General features: G+C 50.4%; 1 protein-coding gene across 5 annotated transcripts in view; it reads right to left on the reverse strand.

Moving 5' to 3' along the window:
* Positions 1-1,867: 1,867 nt before the first annotated feature.
* The window catches only part of TMEM88B (transmembrane protein 88B), a 75,159-nt gene continuing 54,644 nt past the window's right edge, over positions 1,868-22,382 (reverse strand). For 2 of the 5 annotated variants that reach the window (XR_005590428.1, XR_005590427.1), the window contains one exon: positions 4,114-4,244. Coding sequence is in view for 2 of the 5 variants with exons in the window: in XM_039509355.1 (XP_039365289.1) it covers positions 3,975-4,244; positions 18,999-19,124 (396 nt within the window). In the remaining 3 variants the exon portion in view is untranslated. Of the gene's footprint in view, positions 4,245-18,998; positions 19,125-22,382 lie in introns of all 5 variants that reach the window. The other 3 variants (XM_039509355.1, XM_039509354.1, XR_005590429.1) reach the window with 3 other exon arrangements.

Genomic DNA, 22,382 nt, shown 5'->3' on the forward strand with positions numbered 1-22,382 from the left:
ATTAAGAACACTTTTTTATAGATTTAACACCATTATAAATGCTGGAGGCAAAGCGGGGTTTGGGGTGGAGGCTGACACCTCACGACCCCCCATGTAATAACGTCACGACCCCCTGAGGGGTCCTGAGCCCCAGCTTGAGAACCCCTGCCCTAGAGTCTGCCTCTGAAGATGTGCAGTATGTGGGGTGGCTGGGACCCAGCAATCGCGGTAACAGGTTTGGACAGACGCTGACTCCCAGGTCAGGTCAGCCCAGCAGCACGGGCTCGCCTGGCCAGCCTGGCCTGTCATGGTGCAGTGGCCAAAGGGGTCTTGCCTTGCGTTTCGCTGCCACGAATGAGACTGACCCACCCGACATGGTGTTACCCCGTTTATCACATTGTCTTCTACCTGCTCTGAGTGTGCCCCAGTCTGGCTGTGTCCAAACCACACCCTCTTTCTTCAGAGCCACACGGTCCACAGCCTTTTTGCCAGTCCTGCCCTGGCACCCTCTCATGGTGTAGATCCTTTCCCAGCCGCAACGGCAGCTACCCCTGCCACAACCAAGTTCTATGCTGCTTTTAGCCCTTCCTTCCCCAGGGCAGATGCTGTTCCTCCGGGCACCAGCTGCGTGGAGTGTAGTTCTCTCTCTTCCCATCCTTCTCTGCCATTTAATTCTGTTCCATGCTGTGGACCAGTTCTAGATGCAGCCAAGACAACAGAAGGGCCAGCAATCCTGCAGAGACTAACCCTTTGATCTGCCCTCTGTCTGGTACCATCTGGGCTAGATTTCCCAATTACTCAGTGGGTGTTTTTATTGGATCAGGTGTCCTAGCGATCCCAGAGCCGGCCCATCTCTGTTGATGCAATTAGGCAGGGATTATAGGATTACACCGAGGCTGCCGGATTTACACTCAGCTGCCTGCAGCAATCTTGCTCTGCTGTGTCAGGTACAGTAGCCAGTGAGCAATGCTGTGTGCATCTCTTTGGAGTCAGGCAAGAAAATTGGAAGCTGGGTTAATAGCTATAATACTGGAGCCCGTGCTGCGTAGAGGGTTCAGGATTATGGAGGTAACCTGCCTAGGCATTGGTTTAATGCAGCTGCCAGGGTGGGAGGAATCACAATAAAGGCTGGTGGAATGACTCAGCAGAGGAAATACAGAAGCCACCAGCAAGGTCTTTCTCTCTAGGAATAATGCTCAGAACAGGGAAGCAAAATAAGTTCATGCTATAAAAAGGAAAGCAGAAAACTCCTCCCCCCAGGTAGGGGTTCCTCAGAGTTTTCTCTCTGTATGTGAGGAGCATAAATTTTGACATTTTCTCAATGACCCGTTTTGTTTGTTTTGCAACAATTTTCATTTCAAATTTGTAAAAATGTTGTCTGATCTACAAAACAAAACGGACAAAACCGAAAATGCAACACTTCAGCTGACCTGGAACGGGTGTTTTGGGGGAATTTGCCTTCACGGAGAATTTTGAAAGCTTAAAAATCTCAAAACACTTCATGGAAGGGACCTCGCAGCCTCCACGTAGCTCTCGCAACAATACTTTGATCATGTCCCCTCTTATTCGTCTCCTAAGATAGTCAGCGATCGCTCTTCACCTGACAGTTGTTCCAGGCCCCGAGCCATTCTCCTGCAGTGCACTCCTTGGGTGGGACTGGGCCTGGTTGTTGCCCATCTGCTGACCGCACACATTTGGGGAGCAAAGCCTGAGCTTGCCATGGAATTTCCAATGGCGTTCGCCTTCTCCTGCTGTCCGGTGTTCAGCTGCCACCCCCCTCAGCTTCCCATGGTCACTTTGCGCCCATGTCATTTGCAGGGGTGGCCCCAGGGCCTTACGCCCTTAGAATGAAAACCAAACCCCAGGGAAAATACATAAATTAGTCTTTAATATACAGCCAGGGGCTCCAATGGCCCGGTCACATTACAACGGGCATCACACATGAACAGCCTGTACCACCGGTGCTCAGACAGCGAATGCAGAACGGCCCCCATGGCGGAGCCCCCAGCGTGGGGTTTATTTACACATCAGCAATTGAAGCGGTTACAGTGGACAGAAGAACAACGGCGACTGGGGATACACAGCTTCCAGTGGTCAATGGCATCCCGCTCGGAAAGGCCCTCCTCAGGCCTGGTCCAAAGCCAGCTGAAGCCAAGGGAGAGACTCTCATTGACATTGCTGGGCAACGGACCAGGCCCTGTGGGAGTTCTACGGTACCGGGTGAGGATGGGAACCCAGGCTGGATCTCTTGCTTTGATAGATTTAGATTGTGTGGCTCCCTTCCCCCAGAAACAAACCCCTCCAAACTACAGGTGAAAGGTGCTGGCCGGAGAGCCCTGAGGAATGAAACCCCTTGTGTCTATAGGTGCATCCTGGATATGAGTGAGGGCCGCGTCCCTTGCACTGCCCTGTCGATGTGCCTCAGCTCTGTGCAGGGGCAGCGAATGTCATCTCTGTGGCCCATTCAACCCTTGGCCTGTCTGTGGAGACTGGGCACGAGATGGGTCAGCGAGGGCCAGCTGCCGGAGTGGCTTTTGACTGCCAAGCCCTGTCCACCAGAGCAGTGGTTCCCAAACTTTTTACTACGGTGACCCGCCAACTGCGTTTTGTCTGTTTTTCAGACCCACCATTATGTTTACAAAAGGTCCAGATTCATGGGAGGGGCCCAAAATCACAGGCCAAGGTCCTCACTGCCGCTGTCTCCCTCCTCCCCCACGAGGGGGCACAGATCACCCACAGCAACCCCTGTCCCTCAGTGTCCCAAACTGAATCCTGGCCCGATGCGGAGGGGAGGCCCCAGGCTGGTGGGGGCGGAGAGCGAACCCTGCCTGTGCTCACCCTCCAGCAATGGCTGCTATCCTGCAGGGCTGGGCCCAGCTCCCTGCTCCGGGCACTGCGACCCTCAGGTTTGACCCAGCTGCCCCGCCATCAATGCCCGGAGTGGGGAGCCAGTCCCAGGCACTGCGGGGTGAGTATGAGGTGGGCTTGCTCTCCACCTCCCCACCCCCAAACCCTCCCTCTGCACCAGGCCCATAACCCATCTAGAACCTTCCCATGACCCAGTGGCAGGTCGGGACTCACTGTCTGAGAAACCTTGCACTGGACAATACCCAATGTCTAGCAGGCCATTGCATGGCCATCAGATTTCAATAACCAGCATCAAAGCAGGCAGGGTTCAGGCCAGCACCCTGGGGGGAAGGTTCTCACAGCCCGGTAGAGATTCCCCAAGCCACCTGGTCCCTACTAATCACAAAAGGAACACAGTCACCATTATAACCTGCTACGAGAGCAGCTGTGCAAAGCGGGACGGACATAGTCAAAGTGCAACAAGGTGACGGCTCCTGAGTGTTGTATATGCCCAAACTCACAGGTGCATTTGCGGGGCCAGAGACCCGTGCAGCCACAATAGGATTCTAGGCGGGGGGGCCGCAATGGACCCCCTCCTGGCTGAATGTGTGTTTTACAGGGGGCACTTCTCTGGGACAAAGGATGGAGCTTTTTAACCACACGGCTAATTTTCCCTTGTGCCTGTAGCGCCGTCAGCAGCCCCTTCCATCACAGTCTAGTCCATGACGTAAGGAGATCCTGTGTTCTGATACCAAGCCGCACAAAGTTGGGAGCCGGGGAGAAACACAGGGCCTGTCTGTGTCCAGCAGCCTCAGTGAAGTATCCCCATTTCCATGTCAACGAGTCCTGTCTCTTCTGTACCAGCAGGGACATGACTGGCCCTGCGTAAGTAGCAGGAGGGTGAGCCCCTTTGACACGCTTTTGTCCAAGTGCTTTGGTGCCTTTCCATCACAATGGGGAGAACCTGCTGAGGGTTACAGGGTTAGGTACAGCTACAGGCGAGGGGTTCATTCCAGACCCAGCTCATTCCTCTGTCCCGAAGGACCCTGAGAGCCTCTGCCTACCAGGACTCCAGATGGTGACTTTGCAGGTGCCAAGGGGGGATGTACTGGGGGGGGCAGGGGGCTGGGGGAGCCAGTGCAGCGAGCTCATACCCAGGCCTTGACTTGCGTGCTCCACTCCTTGGCACAGCTGCACAGCCCTCCCTCCTCGTACCAGCGCCACTTCACCCCTTTGTAGACGGCCCGAGCGTAGGGCTGGAAGCATAGGAAGAGGTGGAGGCGCCGCGCCAGGCTGCAGTAGACGGCCATGGCCACCACGATGAGCGGGGACATGATGACGAAGCCGAGGATGATGAGGGCAGAGGAGCTGTTGTCGTCCAGGATGGTTTTGCAGTAGTAGGCGGAGGAGTGCAGCACCTGCAGGAGACGGGAGAAAGGGCAAAGCGGGTCAGAGACCTGGGGCAGGAGACAGGCTTCCTTAGTGCCATCGTGCTCACGTGCTGGATATTAACTATTTCACTAGGAGGGTGGTGAAGCCCTGGAATGGGTTCCCTAGGGAGGTGGTAGAATTTCCTTCCTTAGAGGTTTTTAAGGCCCGGCTTGACAAAGCCCTGGCTGGGATGATTTAATTGGGCTCTCAGGACAGCACAATCCATGAAAGTGCTTCAGAAACAAGCACCAAAGCTGAATAGTAGCACAACTGAAGGGGTGGAAAAGCACAGGGCTGGGAACCAGGAGATCGGGACTCTATGGCCTGCATGTATGAGGGACAAAATGCTCCCTGCAAAAAGCCCACCCCCACTACAGGTGGGGTCCAACCGGCTCCTGTTACTATTTGTAATGGCTCCAAGAGGCCCAGCCAAGGTCAGGGTTCCATAGTGCTAAACAGACACTGAATAAAAATCCCTGCCCCCAAAGACCTCACAGTCGAGATTGCTAAAGGAAGGACAGTTAGTTCTGTTCCCAGAAGGGAGCTGAGACCCAAGGTGTGTCCTCATTGCACAGTTAGCCTGGGCTGCCTGGGTATTGCCCCTAAGCCTGCTCCTATCCACACACACAGCCCTTTCCCCGGAAGCTTTCATCCCAAGCTAGCTGGCCCAGCTAGGCTAGGGGTCAAGTGCCACTTTATGGACAGAGGCTAACCCACTCCAGTGCTGATAGTCCTCCAGCGCCTTCCCACAATCCCGCCGTGTGTCCAGAAGGGCAAACAAGTTCTTCAGCAATTCGCGGGGAGAGAATCCTAGAGGGGCTCAGCTTACTGCAGCCTAGAGCCCCATTATTTCAGCAGGTAGTTACAGGGGAGAGGCAGGCTCTTGTTTATCAGATTTGTGTATGCATTGTCGTATGCTAACCCATGGCTGGTGCAATTCATCCCTGCTGCATTGCCATTCGTGCTCACTCACTTCCCTAGCTCACAAGGGCGTCTTGTCACTCACTCACTCAAAGCACTTGGAAAATGCAAAGTCCAACATAAGCGCCCAGTAATACCCTGCACTGGAAGCTGAATTGCAGCCAAACAAATCCCTCCATTCCTTGCCTGTGTTGCAGCCGGTCGGATCAGTGCTGCCACTCATGCCCCTAAACTGAGGCAAACACAACACCTTTGGAAGAAACAAACTACAGCCCATGCAATCCAAACCCAGCAACAGCATGTTCCAAAGCTCCCAGAACAAGCGAGGTTTCAATCTGGAGGAAGTTTTGACTGGCCAGTTACACCCTGCGGGTTTTGTTCAAAAAGCCTTCCTTGGTGCAGACCCTTTTGTTTCAACCTCTGCAGCGCTGACCTCTTTCAATCACTCTCCTAGCTGAGAGCTCATTTTCAAGGTCATGCCATTTCAAAATGGTCTCTCTCCTTCCTCCCCTCCTCCCCGAGGCACTGAGCTGAATGGCTGATTTTATGTTTTTAATCCCCCCCCCCCCCGCCTGGCAATTCTCTTGTATAATTAATGCAGAATTAATAGGAGGTAAGGAGGGGAGCAAGGATGTTTTCTGAGAATAGCTGATGGGGTTGATGTCAAGGTCAATTGATTACTGTGATGGAAGCAAATGAAAGCACAGGAATATGTTCCCCCTCCCCATCCCCGCTCGAAAGCGACTGGCCACTAGAAAGATCTTAGACCCAGCCAAGCAAGAAATTAAAACTCAACCCAAGCTGATTCAGTCAAATGAAGCCGTCTCTCAAAAAGGTCAAGCGCTCTGAAGTGTTTCACCAGCCGGCTGGTTTTCTGCCAGCTGCCTTTGATGCAGTTTTCACACCTTCCCTCTGGGTTCGCATTCCTCCTTCAGGGCCTTTGCATTTAATTTCACACTCGACCCCATTCAGCCCTGGGCTGACCAGGCTTTAGAGGTATCTCTTGGGCTAGAGAAAAGACAGAATTTGGTGATGGTGAATAGAAAGGCGATTGGGGCTGTGGGATATTGACGGCCCCCGTGGTTCTCCTGGGCTCCTTAGCTCCCAGACTGGCTAACACAGTCAACACACAGGCTCTCCCAAAGTTCTGGCCTGGAATAACCAGTCAGAGAATGCATTACAGAGTAGACAACAGGTGTAAATAGAGTCAGTGGAGAGCACTGTTCTTAATGGAATTGAACCCATTTATACCAGGAGCAGAATCTGGAGCAGATTTCCTCCAGGGCAGCACTAGGTACCATGGACTACGGAGCCAGGAGATCTAGAGTGCCTCACGCTATTGATTGGTTTCAGAGTAGCAGCCGTGTTAGTCTGTATCCGCAAAAAAAACAGGAGTACTTGTGGCACCTTAAAGACTAACAAATTTATTTAAGCATGAGCTTTCATGAGCTACAGAGGAGTTTGGATCAGACGCTAAGAGACACTGCCCACTTCCCGCTACGTGGGAACTGACTGTGCTGTGAGAAACCCTGGAAGCTTCTCCCCCAGGAGCTGGACTGAGATCCCTTCTTACCCACCCCTCCATCCAACCAACCTCCTTTCACAAGGGCCTTGTAAAATGACCCAACCTGTCAGATGGCAAAAAATATGTGTTTATCTAAGCAATAGACAGGTCTGCAGAATTATAAGCGAGGGACATGGACGTAATGGTCTAATTAAACCTGTAATGTGACAAGTGTTATATCCTTTTGGCAATAAAACAGGCTCATCTGGCAGCCTGGAGCTTAAATACAGCCCACGATAGGCGGCCTGCTACAAATCAGGAGCATGCTGGTACTTTATATTCTTCAATAAAAAACAATAGCATGTTAATCAGATACTATTCACCATGCCAGTGGTGGGGATGATGGAGGTTTTGGCACATTCACATTGTGCTTTTCCTGCCAAATGATGCAAAAAAATGCTTGTCAAGCAGAAACAGGAGCCACCGCTGGAGTGGACTGTGGAAGCTGTTCAGAAAGTGAGCTGGAGTGTTCCACAGCCATTTAGGACAGGAAGCAAAGAAGGACATTGTATCAAATTGGTCAGGGGATGAGCGGAATGGAATCACCCAGCATGGAATTTGCTCAAGGCTATCCATCTAGGTGTCTAAAAGGTCACCCAACCCTATGGTAATTGAGACACATGGGGCTAACACCCCTCATCTTCCCAAAACAAAGTGTCCTGGAGTCTTTCAGGACATGTCATGGCTGGAAAAGTGCCACCAATAAGTCACCAAGAGCATGTGCCGTGGACCGAGATCTACATGAAGGTCTTGCGTGCAAATCATTGACCTACCTCAAGTCTCCTTAGCCGTGTGAAATTGAACAAAATTGCAGCACCAGGAACTACAGGCACATCTGGCTGGGCCTCCTTAGCCCTTCCCACACATACGTGATCTCCGCTAGGAAAACAGGCGGAGAGACCAAGCCAGACCCACAACAAAACTTCAGCATAACCCCCCCAGCACTGCAGCAGCATTTCAAAAAGCATCGCTATCACAAGGGGTGGAAGGAGTGCTGGAAATGTGCGACATTGCCACTGACATGAATGGGCAATGACTCTTCCCTGGTGAGAACAGCTGACCCCACTGCCTTCTCCTGCCTAGCTGGATGATAGACCGCCCGCCTCTGCTATTTCCTCCGTTTTTGAACTCTTCGCTCTTCTCCCTCATCAGCTAGTGTAATGTACTTGCTTCACAGCCCAAGTACCGTCTGATTATCCTATTTGAATGTAAGTAATGAATATGCAAATGATCATTCTCTGACTCCTACTGCAGAATGTTTTCAGCTGATTCATCTGAGGGTCTGTAGGTCTAATAGGAATTGCCTTTTAATGTTTCTGTATTAATTCCATGCAGTTCAGAACCCTCTGCAGAAGAAACAGGGAAAGATATGGACAGTGCTTCCTGGATACTTTTTTAGTGTAGCTCAGTGATTCCCTATTGCTGAGATCTGGAGTCTGAATAGCAGAGTGGATCAGTGCCCCACTCCTTCACCGCTGGTGACCTAGATTCAAATCCTGCCTTGTAGATCACAATATGGGGAACAGTCCTGATGTCTCTAGCCTAGTCTTTGAGGTAGCTTCCAGTGCATGGAGGGCAGGTGAGAAGTTTAGATGTAGAATCACAGGGATGTGTGCAGGGAATTGTAGGAATGGTTCAACAGTCCCTGCCAAATGATGAAACAGGAGCCACCGCTGGAGTGGACTGTGGAAGCTGTTCAGAAAGTGAGCTGGAGTGTTCCACAGCCATTTAGGACAGGAAGCAAAGAAGGACATTGTATCAAATTGGTCAGGGGATGAGAGGAGTGGAATCACCCAGCATGGAATTTGCTCAAGACTATCCATCTAGGTGTCTAAAAGGTCACCCAACCCTATGGTAATTGAGACACATGGGGCTAACACCCCTCGTCTTCCCAAAACAAAGTGTCCTGGAGTCTTTCAGGACATGTCATGGCTGGAAAAGTGCCACCAATAAGTCACCAAGAGCATGTGCCATGGACCGAGATCTACATGAAGGTCTTGCATGCAAATCATTGACCTACCTCAAGTCTCCTTAGCCGTGTGAAATTGAACAAAATTGCAGCACCAGGAACTACAGGCACATCCGGCTGGGCCTCCTTAGCCCTTCCCACACATACGTGATCTCCGCTAGGAAAACAGGCGGAGAGACCAAGCCAGACCCACAACAAAACTTCAGCATAACCCCCCCAGCACTGCAGCAGCATTTCAAAAAGCGTCGCTATCACAAGGGGCGGAAGGAGTGCTGGAAATGTGCGACATTGCCACTGACATGAATGGGCAATGACTCTTCCCTGGTGAGAACAGCTGACCCCACTGCCTTCTCCTGCCTAGCTGGATGATAGACCGCCCGCCTCTGCTATTTCCCCTCCGTTTTTTGAACTCTTCGCTCTTCTCCCTCATCAGCTAGTGTAATGTACTTGCTTCACAGCCCAAGTACCGTCTGATTATCCTATTTGAATGTAAGTAATGAATATGCAAATGATCATTCTCTGACTCCTACTGCAGAATGTTTTCAGCTGATTCATCTGAGGGTCTGTAGGTCTAATAGGAATTGCCTTTTAATGTTTCTGTATTAATTCCATGCAGTTCAGAACCCTCTGCAGAAAAAACAGGGAAAGATATGGACAGTGCTTCCTGGATACTTTTTAGTGTAGCTCAGTGATTCCCTATTGCTGAGATCTGGAGTCTGAATAGCAGAGTGGATCAGTGCCCCACTCCTTCACCGCTGGTGACCTGGATTCAAATCCTGCCTTGTAGATCACAATATGGGGAACAGTCCTGATGTTTCTAGCCTAGTCTTTGAGGTAGCTTCCAGTGCATGGAGGGCAAGTGAGAAGTTTAGATGTAGAATCACAGGGATGTGTGCAGGGAATTGTAGGAATGGCAGCAGAGGCGAGGCTTGACCCACACCTTAGCTATCACCTGGCTGCAAAGTGGGTGAGTAGGGGATGGGTTGCTGCTCAACCCACATGAGCTCACCAGCTCAGAAGCTACTTCCCCTGTGGTGCACGGTGAAAGGCTCTGAGTGTGGACCATGCACAGCGCGCTGCCACACATGGAGAGCCTCCAGAGGTCACTGGAGTAGCAGACTTGGGGATTTCTGCTGTGGTTTGTATCTACTGCATTCAAGGAATCAGGACTTTGTGTAAATCAACACAATTGCACCAAGACCAGGCCGGAGGCATATCACTGATTTCTCCACCTAATGGGAACAACCCTGCAAAAGCCCTAGAATTTGGCTAACTGCTCAGGCCAAAGGACAACAATATGCTACAAGCTGCTATTGTGTCTTTTATCCAGGAGCATCACAAAGGACTTGGCCGCTGCCCGCCACCAGACTTAGCCTGTCTAGAGCCCTTGACAATCACGGACTAAATTGCTGACCGCCCAGCTGTCAGAGACGGCAGCCCTGTCACCCTGCTCACACCCCGTCACACACAGGCTGGGCTCCTAGCGTGAGTGACAGCAAGAGCTGCTGCTGCTGAAAGGGGGCTGCTGCTCCCTCCATGCTCCTGGCTGCTGCTCAGCACTCCCGTCGCTCAGCAGCCGCGGGAGAGCCATTTCCCGTGCAGGCCCAGGGAGCTGGCCTGTTTGACACCTGATGTCCAGGACTGCAGCTCCCGCAGCACAGACGCACTCCGAATCCCACACACAGCCTGCTGCGTTGCTTCCTGATTCCCACGCACTCTGCCTGGCCTCTGCTGCTCGGTGTACAGATTAGTGCTTTGGGAGCGCACATGCCAAGCAGATGCCACAGATGCTGTCAGAAGGAAAACGCTAACGAGGCGAGCGGAGGAAGAATATTGCAGCGCTAACCTGGGCGAAGGAGGATGAAAACAGATCACCCTGCACTTCATTACACACTGACACAAGAAGGGCAATTTTCCGAAGCCTGGGCCTGAAAAGAAAATGTACTGGCCTAATTAGGACATGTAACATTGGTATCGGAGGGCAAAGGTCAGTACTTAAGCAGGTGTGGAATTGCTAAGGTCTGGGGCATGAAGGACACTCTGCTCTTCTCTCTGAAAGCCTCGTGTCCCTGGAACAGGAGGACAGCAGCGGACGCACTGGCTATGGTTCATTACTGGAATGGAGCGGCTGAAGTCCAGCACTGTACAAGAAACTAATTCCCACCAGGCTACATGAGTTCATCCTGTGATGGATGAATTTCGAAAGGATCAGAGTTCAGGCTCAGAGAAACACCACCGAGTTTGGATGCTTTTATGAACTTCTTGGGGCTGCAGATTTAGGCTGGGGGCAGGGGTAAGAGGATCCCCTGAGGTTTGCAGTCCCAGTCCCAGGAGGAAATGCCATGGGAAATTCTTCTAGCTCCTTTTCCAGATGGAATAGGAAGTGCAGGAGCAGCCACAAACATTGGAAATGAGGAGAAAAAAGACACCTGGACTTTGATCCTCACAGGAGTTAGGCGCCTAATCTGGGCCTTGGGTCCTATGAGAGATGTGCGGTGTAAGAGCCTGCGTAGGGTAGAACAGAATGGAAAAGAAAAGGTCCTGGAACATTTCAGAACCTCCAAACAGGCTCATCTCCATGCGTCTTCTGGCCTAAAATCATGTAAAGACTCAACAGGGTTTCTGCATTTTTCCTAACACAATTTGCCTCTCCCCAGAATAGAAGGTCAGGAAAAGAAAAATCCTCAAAGATGGACCTGCAGCTAGTGTCTGTATTGGGACTAGCCTATGCTGGATGCAGCAGCAGCCCGAGAATAATGAGTCAATCCCCTAGGATACTCAACCCTTGGCTAACCATGTTTCTGCTTTAATAATTGACCACCTAACCCATTTAGAAGTCTAAAGAGAAGCACTCAGCAGGGCTGCTGGTCTAGTTAGCCAGCAGTGTGACAGAGCATCCATTCAGAACCACGTCCCTAATGAAAGACTAGTTCAGTGGGGCTAGAAACATGTACTCAAGCACTTTGGTGGACTCGTGTCAACCTCTTAGAGTCTCGTATAAGCAGTGAAACTAAATGGCGATTTGTTCTTGACGTTCAGACTCTTGGTTCCTCTTGTACACATCAGGGACCTCCGCCTCTGAGCTGCACCGTCTGCCTCTTACCTCCTCGTCTTGCTATTACAAAATGGCTTTACGCCATTAAAGCTTTCAACCAAAAGCCATTAAAGCCAAGCACTCTTTTGAAGGGAACAATTAGAATATTTGCTCTCACTTCCCAGGCTTCCAAGGGCAATGTTTAGTGACCAATTAGATCCTTGCTTCCCCCCCATGACATTTTATGTAATATTACAGCTTATAGTTCAGTGGCTTGACTGCTGAAGGAAAATGACTCTTTGCTTGCTGTTGTTATGCCCAGGAAGTGATTACTTGGGCGGTGCATACCCGCCCCTACTATATTATATCCCCAGAGGACTGTGAGCATTGGTGCCCAATAAATAAAATTGCTGGCACCTTTCGCTTTAGTAGCAAAACACCAGAAAGATTCTCAGAAGAGCAGAGAAATCAGCAGGGCAACCAAACAAAGACCGTGGACCCCAAGGAAAAGCAGGTTCCACTTCACAGGCACCTTAGCTCATGCAGCTCCCGGTTCGCCAGCAATCATTTCTCATCCTTTCATCAAGGTTGCCAATTCATTGTTTTTGTATGGGTTTGTGTGTGCATGATTAAATGTCATTCCCTTGAAAGGGCTCGGGCTCACAATATTTCCTGGCAGAAATAAAGCAATGAATAACAAAGGCCCAGCATTCTGTTGGGAAAATCCCTTTGCAACCCCAAAGCCTGGCTGGCTTGCACATTAGCAGCAGAAGCCCCAGCCGCCGCAAGCCTGGTTAGAAAGCTTTCCGTGCACATTTGGATGCTAAGTACGGAGCTCTAGCTCACCTGCAGCACCTTGCCAGAGCTTTGGAGTCCGTTTTGTAGACATTACTGAACCAAAGCTCTGAATAGTCTGAATAGTCCCAGTTACACCAGAGACCCATCTTTCTTTACACTTACCACCACTCCTGCTATGCGCAATAGAGACCTTAAGCTAGCCACTCAAGTCCAAGCCGGCCCCATCTCCTGAGTCCGAGCTCAGCTAGCCCATGCCACAACGTCCACACTGCTGTTTTAAGCGCTCTAGCTAAAGCAGCGCTAACAGGCATCTGTCTACCCAGGCTGGGAATCACATCTCCTACCTGCAGCGCAGGCATACCCACTGTGTTCTGTTCAGTTCAGTGTGCTCCAGAGGAGAGACGCACACTGTGCTCTCTCGTGAGGACTTTACATTGGTTCCTTTTGGTTTTGGGGTCCACTTCACCAAACTAATGTAAGCCACACCCACTCGATGTGGTACTCTATCCCCCTCTAGTGGAGGCTGGGCCACAGAGCAGTTGAGGAGCCTGCTACAGGCTCACCTAAGAGAGTTGTACCTGGTAGCTCAGGCAGTAGCAACTCCTGCTTTAAGATCCAGAAATCCCAGGTTTAATCCCTGTTGCCAAAGCCCCAGCCAGGGAAAAGATGTTACCACACACACACACACAACTGCCCTTTGGAGCATCATACCCAGCCCCCCCACACAAAGTTCCCCCTGACTCCAGAGTAGCAAAGATTTCCTAAGTAACCATTCCTCCTATGGTTCCCCTGGTCCTTTGGGGGTGGTTCTCTGTGCCCTGGGGCATGAACCCCCATGGACCTCCGCAGTGCACAGACTGGGTATTCAGAGTGTGCACCAAGCCCTGAATAAGGTGGCATGAGTCGGCCCCTGATGAACACCTGAGTCCATCTAGAAGCATTTCTCCATATTCCCCTTAAAGGTGCATTCACAGACACCCTTCCAATAATGCCCTCCCTAGTCTAGCCTTGCGGAGCACCAGGTTCTCAGCGTTTTCTACAAAGCTGCTGTGTGGCCCAGGGTTGTTTTATATACACGAGCACATCCCAGCCTGTGGATAGGGTTGGTCTCTTCTGCAGAGTGCAGGGGCTGAATAACAAAGACAATAGCATGTATATGGCACTTTATACTACTAGGGGGATTCATACCCACCAGCTAATGAGTGACAATTGCAACTTGCCTTGTCTACACTAATGTTAACACATTTGTTACCACAAGTTAACTAACACATGTTAAAAACCACACACCTTCTTTCCTAGTGCAGACAAGACCAGAGAGGCTAAGTGATTGGCCCAAGGTCATGCAAGTCAGTAGCAGAGCTAGGAACAGAAGACAGGTCTATGGGATGGAAGGTGCTATAGAAGCAAGATAATTATTATGGCTGAGTTTTGTAAAGGCACCTAAAAGAGGTAAGCAGCCCACTCCTACTGAATTCAAAGGGACTGGGATGGTTCTGAACTACAGCTTGTCAGAGAAAGATAAGCATTTTTATCAATCGATGGTGGTGGTAAAATTCTCTAGTTTTTCCATGAAACCCCCAAACTTTCTGGGTTCTGACCATAAAAGCCAACTAAATCTCAAAATTATTTGTTTTGTTGAAAAAAACTGAAATTGTTGAAAGAAACTATAATTTTCTGCAAAAACGCTTGTTCTTTTTTTTTTAAAAAGCCATTTTTTAAAAAATCTGTTTTTCCACCAGCCCTTGTCCTCCCCTTTCCCAACAACTGGGTTCCAGCTAGTGCTGTGTTTGGTTCATCCGTTGCTGCCACACACCTCTGTCCTCTCCGTGGTGAGGAGTGCAGGACCCAGAACATTTTGCTGCAGGCTCTCAGCTCACTGCCAGAGAATCCAGAGTAGCTAGTTTGCTCTGAAATGTATCCAGTCATTTCCCTCAGTGTGAGCATCACATTGACCCTCATTAGTTTCCTGCAATAACCAGCCACTCCGCTCCTGATTTCCGAGCCTGGATCTTTATTTCTCATGCCAGCTTTTAACTTTGATTTTTTTTTAAAGCAGATTAATTTGCCACTGTTTGATCCTGCAATTTAAAGCACAGAAAAAGCAGGGAGGATGTTTTGTTGTTGTTGTTAGAACCTTGGTTTTCGATAACTTTCTGTGGCTTCCCCCCCCCCCCCAAGCCAGCAGTACTCTGCCCATGACCTCTGAGACTGGGAGAACCATTGATTGCGAAGCTATCTGCCTAATGTGCTCTCCTCATTCACCCCTGCCCGATGCTGTCAATTCTATGCCACTCACTCCAGACAGCGGGGGAGCCTTTCCCAGCCGCAAGTGCCCTGTTGTTAGCTTCATGCCGCGCTCTATGAAAGAAAGGGGCTGAGAGCCTCTGAAGCCACTTCATGATTCTTTTAAAGCCTTTGGGTCAAAACTATTTACGCTAATTACCATTAGGCTGGATCAAAAGCCAAAGCCAAGATGGGAAAGGCCAGGAACAGCAGTAATTCCCAGGAGCACTTAACCTTCAGTCTCTGTGGCTGTGATGGCAGTTCAAAGAGTGACCTTGATCCATTAACAGACGGTGTTCAGCCTTTGGAAAGGAAAGGGCCAGATCCCCAGCTGATGGGATGCTGCTTCGCATTAGCTGGGTATCTGCCCTGTTGATTTCATTAGCGTCTTGTCAGTTTATAGCAGCTGCGGAGCTGTTAGCTTAGCCTCTCGGTTTCTGATGGTCACGTTCCCTCCCCTGCTATCGCAGCCCTCTCTTCCTAATAGAGCTCTTAATCTCCCCTGCCCCTCGCCCCCAAGTCCTCCCTGCTACCTCCTTTCTCCTCACTGTGGACAACACCACCAACATGCCTATAACCTGCCCATCGTCTTTGACTCAGGCCTCTCTCTAGGTCTTCCCAGCTAGGCTATAGCTAAGTCTGGCAGATTCTTTCAGCAGAACGTCTCTAAGGTACAGCCTTTCCTGCCCATCCACGCAGCTACACCTCTTGTCCAGGCACACGTGGTCTCAATTACTGCAATATTCTTTTCTCTTAAAAAAAAAAAAAAAAAAAAAAACCACGAGGCGTCCTTGTGGCACCTGACAAATGCAGTCTTGCCCCCTTCAGAATGCTGCCGTTGCAAAGGTCACTTTCCTAGCCTGACATTTTGACTATGTAACCCCTCTCTGCACTTCCCTCTCCCTTCTCCGCCGCATCAGACATGACCCCAGCCTCCATCGCCCAATTATTCAATTTTCAAACAAGCACCTTCTTGCTTTCTCCCAGGCTCTCTCTCCCATGGAGCGCCCCATAAACCTCCACAAAATGAATGCATTACTGTCCTTCAAAACCCATCTTCAGACTTTCCTTCTCCAGGATCCCTGGGAAAAGCTTCACAATGGCTAGGCTGCCGGTGTGCTGAGACTACGGCCTGTCATACTGACCAACACTGTCTCATTGTTCCCTTGTTGTGTCCATCTGTTGTCTCTTCTTCGATTGCCAGGTCTATGGGAGAAGGGACCTCTCTTTGCTCTGTATTTGTACAGTGCCTCAATGGCGTCCTGCTCCATAACTGTACTTCTAAGCTCTGTGGCAATATAAATAATAATAAATAATAGCCCACTTCACTTGTCTCCTGCCAGTACAGGCCACTTCCCTCTCAATCATCTTTCTTCTTTCTCCTGCAGCTATTCAGCACCTGAGCTGTTCGGTATTTCCAAGGGCTGGAAGGAATAACTAAGCCTAAACTTCCAAAAACTTTCGGTAGCTTTTGCATCAAATTCCAGACCAGCCTTTTGTCCTTTCTCAACATCCTCCTGGCCCAAGGGCCAAATTCTGTGCTTGTTAATCAACCAAAGCTCCTATTATTATTTGTATTACAGTAGCATGTTCAGGACTCAAGCAAGAGCGAAGCCCAATGCGCTAGGCTCTGTACATACCCATAATGAGATACGGGCCCTGCCCGGAGCAGGACTGTCTAGTGGATTCAGGGGGCCTGGGGAAAAGTGGGGGAGCTGCGGTGCTTGTACTCACCTGGCGGTGGTCTGGGTCTTCGGCGGCATTTCGGCGGCGGGGGCCCTTTAAGTCGCTTCATGTCTTCAGCAGCACTGAAGGGACCCCACTGCTGAAATGCCGCCAAAGACCCGGACCGCCGCCAGGCCAGGGCTCGCGGGGCCCCTGCAGGGCCCAGGGCCAATTTCCCCACTTGCCCCTGCCCCGTTTAGCCCTGGTCCGGAGAGCTTATAGCTAAATAGACAAGACAAAGGATGGGAGAGGAACTGACTTGGCTGGAGTCACCCAGTAGCTCAGAGGCAGAGCCAGGTCTCATGAGCCATGGTCCAGCGCTCTTAGCCACCAGGTTTTTCCTCCTTGCTATTTAAGTATGGGGGGGGGGGGTTGTTGTCTAGTTAAGGGCCGACAGAAATTTCCCCTAACCCAGAATATTCAAGGACAAGCGGCAGCTATTGCTGCAAAGAGCAATTTTTTTGCAACCTGCTCGATGAGAGGTTCAAAATCCCTTTGCGGACAATGAGTGGGCCCAACGTGATGCCGGGGCCTTGGGCTGGGGTGATAGTCACACAATAGACAACACCCTTCACAGAATGGCTGCCATGGTCCCCGGAAGGATAGCCCAGTGGCTAGGGCAATTTGTTGCTTGGCCACGGACTACCTATGGGCCACTGAGCAAGTCACATATTCTCTCTGTCCTTCCCTCCCTCCTTGGCTAGGGAGAAGGTTGTGAGGTACCATGGTAACTGGGCTGCACAGGTGCCATAGGGAGCTATTGTGGCCTGTCTCTGTAAGAGGCTATTTAAACAGGATGCTCTGAAATGGATTGCAAAGCTGCAGAGAGCATCCCAGCTCCTTCATGCACTCCTGAGGCTCAGCTCTGGGGTAACGGGCATGCCTGCTGTGTGTTCTCCCTTCTGGGCTTGGGGAAGAGGGAGGAGTCCCTGTCACCGTGATACGCTGCGCTCGCCTTCCTTCGCTGTTTCCACTTCCATTGTTTTCCTCCTTATGTGTTTGTCGCCTGCTTCTTTTTACTCCCGTGTTGGCAAGTTTGTTCCTAAAATAGTCAGTGGCATCAAGCGCTCTCTTCCTGGATCTCACGCTGGACAGGCATGGCACATGGCATGGCTGGTTATGAGACTCCCACCATTGCAAGGACAAGCAAACATCTCCTGAGGTTCCAACTAACCCTCAAACGGTTACCCACTGTTAAAAGGAGACTTCCCAGTGAGCTTCAGCCCTGTAGAAACAGCTGCAGAACTACAATGCCGTTACTAGAGCTCTAGACTCACATCCATCTAGCAATTTTACTGGAAGTGCAATATTACAGCTCTTTTAAGAGATGGCCCCAAGCCAGAAGCTGGGTTCCAAACTCCAGATTTGGAACTGGATACAATATAACTCTGTAATGGACAGCACCAAAATCCAGGAACTGAACAGAGGGATTTGAAATCTGAATCTGAACCGGGTGGGTGCGGTCTTTGTGGTCTTCCAGTTGAAGTGGAGCCAGGGTTTGCTTCAGGCTTGTCTGGTTTTTGTTAAGCTCTCCAGACACAGTTACCACTTCAGCGTGTGCCAATCAAGACACACAACAGACGGACAGTTCTATCTTCATCTCTGACCTCTTTGGGACAGTTATTTTCAAATAGATATAGCTAGCTAACTGCAGCTCCATTTATCTACTAAACACATCCTTATTACTCAGATCTAAAGACTGTCCTAATGTTTTTCTCTGCTAAACTATTCAAGTGAACCGCCAGCACAAAATGCTGTTTTATGTGTTGCATTTGACGCTTGCTTTCCTAACCAGCCATTTGTAGTAGGTGAGTGGCATTTCATTACAGCTGTCTCCACTGTTCAGTCCCTGGATTACTATTCATCTTGTTAAAAAGTGTTCTTTGTTTACATTGTTGTGGACAGTATAAGTGTTTCTAAAGGACTCCTGCTATCATTTAATTAGACAATGTCCACACACTGTATAGTTTTATCTTCTCTGGTGGACCAGCCAGAGGCTTGTGAGGAAATAAACGAGAGCCCAGATATTAGCACTGAATAAATGGCATCAGACAAGTCTTTCATGAGCTCGGCTCTTCCCCTGTAAAGACTTTACAGCTGTGGTTACTGCCTGAATTTAAGGAAAGCGGCTGAAAACATGTTTGGTTGTAGCTGGCTTTGCGACTTACAAGTCTTTGCATATGCAGGCAAAGCTAGAACCAAACAATCAGTAATAACGAATTCCCGAAAGACGCCTCTGAGATAGAGAGATCATTTTAAACATATAATTCGGAAACAAAGGAGCAAAAAATCTTTTAATGAATTCAGCATGTTGTACTTTTATTATCTCCCACTGAGACAGCAATCGGGGAAGATGCTCCTCTCTCATTATTTCAAACCCTGGGGGCTTTGCCTCTGATTCCAGAGTGGGATCAACAATAATTGGTGATTATTAATGTGTAACTCACAAGAGCGTTCTTCTCCAGCACATGGCTTTTCCTTCTCATCGCATGTCCTCTTTCTGCCCTACCACCAGGCAAAGATTCAGAACTTCCTCCTTCCTTCCTTTCTCTCTCTCTCTCTCTCTCTTCAATCTGTGTGATAGAGGCACTACTGTGATTATAGTGGTCCTACCACCAGAAGGTAGATCAGCTCAAACTAGCATGGGAGTTGGCAGATGTGTGCAGAGGGCCTCAAAGTGGTTGCTTTGGAGCTCCAAAGAACATGGAACACTGAAGCAGATGCCTGCATGGTTTATAGAATCGTAGAACTGGAAGGGACCTCGAGAGGTCATCTAGTCCAGTCCCCTGTACTCAAGGCAGGATTAAGGATTATCTAGACTAGAGGTTCTCAAAGCTGGTTCGCCACTTGTTCAGGGAAAGCCCCTGGCAGGCCAGGCCGGTTTGTTTACCTGCCGCGTCCGCAGGTTCGGCCGATCGCAGCTCCTAGTGGCTGCGGTTCGCCGTCCCAGGCCAATGGGGGCTGCAGGGAGCAGCGGCCAGCACATCCCTCGGCCCGCATCACTTCCCGCAGCCTCCATTGGCCTGGAGTGGCGAACCGCGGCCAGTGGGAGCTGCGATCGGCCGAACCTGCGGACGCGGCAGGTAAACAAACCGACCCAGGCCATCAGGGGCTTTCCCTGCACAAGCGGTGGACCGGCTTTGAGAACCACTGATCTAGACCATCCCTGACAGGTGTTTGTATAACCTGCTCTTAAAAATCTCCTGTGATGGAGATTCTACAACATCCAAACACCAGTCCTGGCCTGCTATATCGCAACTCTGTACATATGTCGGTCTCCTCCTGAGATATCTCTACAGATAACCTCTGCCTTTGGGCGCTTACGTTTGAACACAGATTGAAGCCACATTAAGAAAGTGATTCTTGTGTCATTGGTTTCATTTAGCTGGTTCAGATGCAAATTCATTAAAAGACTGTGGCACATGGTAAATATCCTTTCTTGGCTATTAAAGGCAAGAGCGATAAGCCATAGAAAATTGCTTTGTGGTTTAGTTGGAGAGGCTGTATTCTCCAACCCCTCGAGAGCCATCAGTGGAAATCTGCCCATCATCCTCTGTTAACTCAGAACAAATTCACAGAGAGGTCTTTAAACTTCCAGTGAAGTTTTAGAGACAATCCCCTAATCACCACAAATTGCTGGGAAGAGCTGCTTTAAAGTCATTGCCATCAATCTGGCTCTTATTAAGGCACCTCAAAGAGCTAAAACCACCTGGGATCATTTAGCAACACTTTAAAGAAGGCTGGAGTGTTGCATTACATAAAAAAGGGCTCAGTTCCAAATATATATCGATTCTATCTCGTGCACGCAGGGCCCAATTCTGAATCACCCTACCCGCTGTGCACTCGTTTGCACCAGGGTCAAGTGCATGCAAAACTCTGTGGTCCTGCTTTGGCAGCACTTCACATCCTTTGCTGCACTCATGTTACATAAGAACACAAGGGGCAGGATATCAGAGAACCAGGCCCACAATAGCCATATCTGGAGAACAATTGAATCCATCTCTTGATGGACAAATATGCCACGAAAGATCTAAAGCGGGCGAATTCAGATTCTATTCCCAACATTGCCATTCCAGAGAGGCAAGGTGGTCTATTCAGGACCCCTAGGTTGTATTCTTACCCATGCCATTGACTCGCTGGGGGACCTTGGGTGAGTCTTCTTCATCCCTCTGTACCTTAGGGCTCGGTGACACAGGGGTATAGCCCAGAATAGCTATCGCAATTTAAATTCACACCCTGGCTTATTTCTCAATAGGTTCCCCATGTAGACAAGCTCTCGGTTTCCCCTTCTGCAAAGAAGGGGTTAAAGACACCTATCTCCCCCACAGAGGCTGCAGTGTACATTGGGCTTGGCTTTGCGCTCGCATCAGTGCAAATCAGGAGTGACTCTGACATCAGTGGAGACATCCCAAGGTGCAAAGTGTGCGAGCTCAGTTGTGGTGAGCTCTGTGAGATCACTGCATGAAAGGCACCACCGAAGTGCACTTAATTATCTCCTCTCTAGAGCAGACACCACACCTCGCTTGTGACCAGAGCACGGCCCTGTGAGAAACCAAGGACTGATTTCTCCCTGGCAGGGGATGTTCGTCTAACCCAGTGGCCCGTGGCCCCCTTTCAGCTAGGGCCCTGAGACCAGGGCCTTGGTGGGCTAATGATGTCTCCTGCTGCTTTCCTAAAGGGAAAACCTGGGCCATGGAAAGGTTTGGGCTTGTTCAGTAGCACGCACACCACAGGCTTCCAATCTGGGGGACTTGCTCTTTGGGGAGAGCGCACACCTTTCACTTGCAAGCCACGGGGATGGTACCGGACCTCTGGCTCAGGGGAGCCAACATGTAGCGTCTGACCCCGCCACATACACTGCAGGCTGGAATGACCCATTGGTTCCCACGGGCTCCATTTGCAGAGGGGCTGAGCATCCCCAGCTCTGATTGACTTAAAGCGGAATTGAGGGCAGAAATCAGGCGACAGCCGGGCACCCAATATTAACGGCCCCGCTTGAGCTCTAGGGGCTGATGGTTATTCATCGCTGAAGCTGTTTGTCCTGGGGAGCGGGGCTGACACATCATGTTCAGAAGCCATCCGCTGAGTTAAAGAAAAAAATCCTAATGGCCTCCTTGGGACTGGAATTTAAACAAATCAACACACATGTGAATATAACGTCTTAACGTCTAACGTTTTCTCTCCTTAACGGCCTCACCTCTGCCTCTCCCTGACGCAGTGGTCGTAACAAAGTGCTGGCGGGAATGTACGACTCACCTTTTCATGATAACAGCAGCCCCCCGGGCTGGAATTCATCCCCATGCAGCGGAGGGTCTGTGCAACGTTCGAGTCCCACCTAAGCCCTGTTTGGAGGGGGGGATAGGCCTTTCTCTGGGTGAATTTCAGCCTTTCAGCTTAGTAGGGCTACTCTGGAGAAAGCCAGAAGTGGGTGGGGGCTCCCGGGGTCCCAGGTAGAGCAGCTGCCACCTGTGGACTGTGACGGTCCCAGCTCAGGCCTTGGCTGTGATCACAGGCAGGTTACACTTCCACATGAGTCTGACTGACAAAGGAGATGCTCTGTAATAGCTAATGGCCTGCTCCGGCTGCGGGAATTGCGGGCACTTAGGAACAGCGGGACAGACCCCCTATGCCCCCTCCCCTGCCCCCCCACTCCCTGCTGAAGGGCCACGGGGGGAACGAGACTGTCTTGGTCACATGGAACTGCTGGGAAGTGGGGACACAGACTGGGTGGGTGGGGGAAGACACAGGCACACACCACCAGCAGCAATAACCCCACACAGGATGCAGGAGGAAAGAGGGGGGCAGCAAGTCTAGGCAGCAGCTCCCCATTC

Source organism: Mauremys reevesii, linkage group 21, assembly GCF_016161935.1.
Source record: "Mauremys reevesii isolate NIE-2019 linkage group 21, ASM1616193v1, whole genome shotgun sequence".
NCBI lineage: Eukaryota > Metazoa > Chordata > Testudines > Geoemydidae > Mauremys > Mauremys reevesii.